This window comes from Takifugu rubripes, chromosome 18, assembly GCF_901000725.2.
Source record: "Takifugu rubripes chromosome 18, fTakRub1.2, whole genome shotgun sequence".
NCBI lineage: Eukaryota > Metazoa > Chordata > Actinopteri > Tetraodontiformes > Tetraodontidae > Takifugu > Takifugu rubripes.
This window is the reverse complement of record NC_042302.1, coordinates 836,493-842,500: the sequence shown is the minus strand read 5'-3', so window position 1 is coordinate 842,500 and position 6,008 is coordinate 836,493. Positions and strand designations below refer to the sequence as shown.

At 47.1% G+C, this 6,008-nt stretch overlaps 1 protein-coding gene across 1 annotated transcript in view; it reads left to right on the top strand.

Moving 5' to 3' along the window:
- podxl (podocalyxin-like) overlaps positions 1-4,574 on the top strand; it is a 13,560-nt gene extending 8,986 nt beyond the window's left edge. The window contains exons 2-8 of the mRNA XM_029825654.1: positions 1-527; positions 686-981; positions 1,066-1,089; positions 2,297-2,429; positions 2,499-2,542; positions 2,621-2,740; positions 3,483-4,574. The exon at positions 1-527 is cut by the window's left edge and continues 130 nt beyond it. Coding sequence (XP_029681514.1) covers positions 1-527; positions 686-981; positions 1,066-1,089; positions 2,297-2,429; positions 2,499-2,542; positions 2,621-2,740; positions 3,483-3,677 — 1,339 coding nt within the window. The 3' untranslated portion in view covers positions 3,678-4,574. The remainder of the gene's footprint in view (positions 528-685; positions 982-1,065; positions 1,090-2,296; positions 2,430-2,498; positions 2,543-2,620; positions 2,741-3,482) is intronic.
- The last annotated feature ends 1,434 nt before the right edge of the window (positions 4,575-6,008 follow it).

Here is a 6,008-nt window from a genome sequence, read left to right as displayed (position 1 = left end):
AGTTACAGACCAGAGCCCCATGGCAGCCTCTACCTATCCACTGCAGCCCAGCATAGGTGGGGTGGAGAAGAATGAGTCAACACAACCTCCAACTCCAGCAAGGCGGACTGATGCCCTTTCCCCACCTGCTACTGGTGCAGCAGCTACACCTGTACCAACACTCCACTCTGTCCCCACCACACTACAACCAGCTACTGTTACTGGCAATGCAGCAGTACCACTTTCTACCACTGGCCTTGACAATGCGGCTGTGGCTGCTGCTCCATCTACAGTTGCTACCGTCAGCTCACCCAAAGACCCCAATTTAGCCACAACAACTGGCAGTATTGGGACTTTGGTGGGTGCTACTATAGGTGCAACGATAGCCACACCCAGTGAGAGCAGCACAGCCACTGTAATTGTGCCGGGAGTTAATATCAGCATGACCACAACACAGGTAGTCTCCACTGGAGTCCCTACAGCCTTGCACCAGTCCAGCACTCAGAACTCCATCACCTCTAAGTTGACCCTGGAGGACAACACAAGAGGTGATGCCCCTGGCGTCTTCCAGTGTTGCTTTATGTGATAACCTCAATCTTTACTTGTCTGTTCAAAAACAGATCATCCACTTACTTGGATAAGTTTAATAATCACTTGTTCACATGTTTTTAATGTTCATTATTGACAATCATCTCTGTAACTAAAGATCCTGTGACATCTGCAAACCTCCAACTGACCACCAAGTCTACTGGAACCACAGGATCATCTGGAAACATGGGGAGCAGTAGCTCTACGAGCCTGATCAAAACTGGCTCTCCTACAATAGGGATCCTAGCTACCAATGCTGGAACCACATTGCCACAGACCACCTCAACCTTCACCTCCACCCTCGGCCCCATCACCTCCGCTCTCGGTCCCAGCACCTCTGCCCCCAGACCCACCACTTCCACCATTACAGCAACAAAGACGACAATCCTAGACTCCCAGCCAAAGACATTTTTGGTGAGGCGCCTAGACGAGATGTTTGCAGAGCTCCAGGAATCACCCATCTGTGACTGACCTCTTTGCTCTCTGTCTTTTTTGCAGTATTCTCTGAACAAGAAACACGAGGTAAGAGTTCAGAGTTACACAGACAGCATTTGTTGAATTTGTTGCTGCTGTCCTGTCCATGGGAGGCCAAGCTCCACCCTGGTGACCCACCATCCACTGACATTTACTCCTGTGCTGTTCAATTTAGAAACACTAGGTTGTGTGACATCCTGCAGGAAGAATAAGAAGGTGTCAAGTTCTTTTAATAGGTTTACTTCAGTTACACCTGAAGATGCAATGGCCTTGACATCTGTTATCTGTGCATGTGGCATTTTCACATGTTCTCTCAGGCAAATTTTTAATCTGATTAGGGTTAGAGTCAAACTACCGCCCTGCCCAACTAGAGGTAGATTTGCCCTGTTTAACTTTGTTTTTCTTGGGCCACACTGGTTGACCTTTTAGACACCACAACAATCCACAAAGACGTTAGCCACTGAAGTGGCAGCAACAAAACGACGGCGATGTTTCCTGATGTGTAAACTCATCCACGAAACAGCATTGGTGGGCCAAAAACACTTTGCTGCTGTTGGCTAGGTTCCAACTGGTTGCCAACTGGCTGTTTGAAAGCAACTTGGTTGGGACACTTCCGCTTCCAAGCTAGTATAATATAGCACGTATTGCGTGTGCCAGCTTGGCATCCACATGCTCTTGTAAATCGACTCCCACGTGAGCTATCTGCGGTGTTGGTCCGGCTACATTTGGAGGCCTTTGGGCTTATTTGACTTGAGCTACGGCTCCATGCAAATTAATGTCACCAAACTGACACAGGAATCTGGTTTTCTTGCGTGCCTGGTGGTCCACACAGTCGCCGAGGCTCTGGGTGAATCTCGGAGCCGTCCAGACGGTGTTTGAAGCAACGGGACAGGAAGCGGTGAAGGGCATAATAGGGATTCTAGTCATTGGGTGGAAAAAGTGTCTTGGTGGAAACCCTTCCTGCCTTTCACTGGCTTCCGCTGTTCCCACACCTCCCACACCCCCACACTGATGTGTGAGTGCTGCTGTTCCAAAATACAACTGAAATCGTCCACATGTGGCGTCACCGGCAGAGCAACTAAACCCCCCTGAAGGCTTTTGAACACACCCAGCCACTCTCCAACAACCCCCCTCCCAACACACACAGCCAACTACCACAACTACACTGGGGCTGACAAGTTAGCTGGCTGACCACGTGTGTTGGGGGATGGGTGTGAAAAGGAAGATGTTTACAGATGTGGCTCTGTGTCTCCAGAAAGAGGAAGAGAAAGACCTCGTGGAGGTGTGCAGGCACCTCATGGCAAACATGCACGATGGCAACTGTACTGTGGTGTGGCAAGAGCGCAAGGGCAAAATACACTTCGACTACGTGGAGATTAACGGCAAAGGTAAAAGCATTTAGAGGGCGAAGGGGAAAGAATTCTGCTTCCGCGTACTCATCTGAGCTTATTTCACAGTCAAAACCCAACTGGTGGCGGAGTATTATGAAGAACTGACCAAGGTAAGTGGCAGAGGACACGAACTGTCAAACCACCGCAGCGCCATGAAAAAGCAATCTCCTCGTTTCCTGCTTTCACAGAAGCCCACAGACAATAAAACCCTGATAGCCATCTTGGCCTCCTGCGGGGCTCTGCTCATCATGATTGTCATCCTGGCCGTGTGCGCCTCCCACCATCGGAAACCTTATGGCGAGAACCAGGTCGGTCACTTTATTTCCACACGGAGCGCTTTTCGTAAACCTCCGATACTTCATTACGTTTGAGATTTGTGTTGCTGAGGTGTGTGTGTGTGTTGGTGGTGGTGGTGGTGGGGGGGCTGTAAGGATCTAGATGAAGGAAACAAGGTCAGAGGACAGTCAGACTAACCTGACAGCAAAGGGTCAAACTTATCACAGCCCCCCCTGGGCCCACCTGAAGGTCCAATCTTGTCCATGGCCCTCCACCTGGGGTCTGAGTTCAGAAAAGATCAGAATAACCTCTCAAGAGCCGGAGATCGTTTGGAATTTACAAGCCATTTTGATCCCGTTAGCGAAGTTTGATGGAGGAGCTGCACCCTGTGGAAAATGGTTACCACGACAGCTACATTTGTAAATTACAAAGGATCTCTGGCTCTTGAGAGGTTATTCTGATCCATTTAGGTCCAGAATGGCTGGAGGTCCTCCTTTGATCCACTGCGAGCGGTGTGCTGCAAGGCGCAAAAAAAAACGCTGTACGTTGGGAGGTCTCAGTGTTTAAGTGGCTAAAGAACTTTAGCCATTTCAATGGCAAAGGGGAAACACTGTGTTCTTCTATTGAACTTCTTATAAAAGAGAAATTACAGAGTAGCAGCTGACAGGAATTTAGACTAGAAAGCTGAGCCAATTGATGAGCCGTTGACGCTGGAGTGGACCCCACTGACAATGGCACACTTTGGTTACCGTTTCTCCGTTTTGGTCCCATCAGCAACACTTGACAGAGGAGCTGCAGACGGTGGAAAACGGTTACCATGACAACCCCACGTTAGAAGTGATGGAGGTGCAGCCCGAGATGCAGGAGAAGAAGATGGCGCTGAACGGGGAATTCAACGACAGCTGGATCGTCCCCATGGACAACCTGATGAAGGAGGACATGCCCGACGAGGAGGACACTCACCTGTAACCCCCCCCCATCCCCATGTCTAGCCTGCACCCCCGACCCTCTGAAGACATGTTCAATGAGGAGGCGCCGGTTGGCACGGCCGCCTCAAACATGCCGATTCATGTTTACTAGAATTGGAAGGACATTTGTCCACGAGCGGCTGTAAATATAGAGTATTTTTGTAATATTTCAGTCTAGAGTGTGACAAAGAAAATCAACATCAGTTAGTGTGGGTGTGTGTGTACGCAGGTTTGTACAGACGCGACAGGAAATTAGGTGGAACAGTTTGAAATGATCTGTTGTTTCACTGCTTGCAGGGTCACAGAGGTCACTCCCCGCCTTCAAGGCCTTCCGAACTTATTAGTTTGTAGTTTGGTTTTTAGGTCCTGACGCTGATTTCATGGATCATAGAAGTATTAACTAAACCAGTTTAGCTGTTATTAGCTGCTGAATCATGCTGGTGAAAGCTTTCTGGCCCATTAACAAGACTCCTTTACAGTCTGGTGATAGAACAGTGAAGCTGGTCCTACTGCCAGTCTTATTTAATGTCCACAGGAAGGAGACGAGCCCACACCTTGTCAACTATACTGTCCACATGGTTGTCTTCCTGGTAAAAGAGTTTGGTCACAAAAAACAAAAACCAACAGAACTTGAGCGAAACTTTTTTTTTTTTTAAACTTTCCCTTCAATCAATGGAGAGGTTAATATATATTTTATATACACGTGATTACGCCACCTTGAGCACAATTGTGTTTGTCTACACCTTCACTATTATAGCCGTGTATTTTCACCAAAGCATTTTAGCGCTGTTTCACGTATTTATGGTTCGTTTGCTGCTGCAAGCGAACGGCAGGGGTCTGACACACTGGAAGCTGGAAAATGTTCCTTTTATTTGCCAATAAAGTGTTTTTTTCCTCACTTTGGGGCTGCTCCGTGTATGACCACTAGGGAGAGAAACACCACAGACGCAGGCATTAAGAAAATCTGACCAAAATACAATCTTTATTCCTATGTACATACATACAATACAATACGGCTCCACATGGTAGCGCTCATCTCAGTACCAGCGCTAACACTCCTGAGTGCCACCAAAGGGTTCAAACTGGATGGCTACAAAAAAAAATTTAAAAAAAGTCTTTGATCCAGCAGTCGTGCAGTTGCTGGAAAAAAAATGAAACCATTTGGCTTTTTTAAACGCAAAAGTGCATTAAAACTAACTGCTACAGCAAGCATGGTGAGCCCTGAAGGATAATAGTGGAAATAATCTCTTGGTTAGCATCGTTAGCATTCTGTGGAGTGCCGTGCTCTACAGAACAGATGTGATGAGCAGGAAGCACAGAAACCGCCTCAGCAAGACCCATAAACTTGGACACGAGCGCACACGCACGCACGGAGCGTCTTTACGCAAACAGCAGCAGCAAGATGACAAAGAAGAGAGATGATGAAGAGCACCTGTGGCAACATTCACAGTTTAAACAGTGAATGTGGTACGAAACCTGGCATAAAGACAAAGTTTTCAGCGGGTTAGCGCTGGTCATCCATCACACTTCCCTTCACTCGGTAGTGGACAGCCAACAAGACATGCTAGAAAAAATTAGCTTGGCTCTGCACCCGTCTCCTGAAATCTTTTTTCGTAGTATCTATAATTTACTTATTCTCAATCTTGCAGAAAATATCGACTTTATTTTACTTGTGGGGTTTCTAGATTTGAAGCCACAGATGATGATCTGCTAGTTGGGTCTCCACCTGGAGGGCAGGACATGCATGACTCCACACCTGTGGTCTCTAATTAACCAAAAGATTCATTTGATGAGATCAAAAAAACTGAAGCCCAGGAGGAAGTGTTCAGTTACAATGTTGGATCTTTACGGCGCCACCAGGGGGCGACAGACGCGTTGGCTTCACACGGTATTGTAGCTTTATTCAAAGCTAATCCTCCTAACAACTTTTAGATGTTCTGCTGCTCTACAAGGGGCAAAAAATAGATTAAAATAGGTTCTTCAGCCTGGCGTGGAAGTGCTGATGTAGTGTAAGATGATAACCATTCAACCATCTTCCTTCTAGCTTTGACCATAAAGCTTTGTAAACATTAACATACACGACCGAGTGTTCCAATTTAAGTGCTGTAAGAATATAAATAGATCACCAAAAGGACTCAATATTGGCAACAGAAACATACCGTAAATCCCGCACTAAAGAGCACACCTATGAATCACACCTGGCTGTGAGCCACAGGTGGCCACTTTGAACCATGAGATCTTGATGGTCCACAGAAAGCTGATTTGAAATGTTTCCTTCCTAAACAAGGCAGTAACACAGCTGGAATACAGCAGTAAAATCAGATAACCAGAG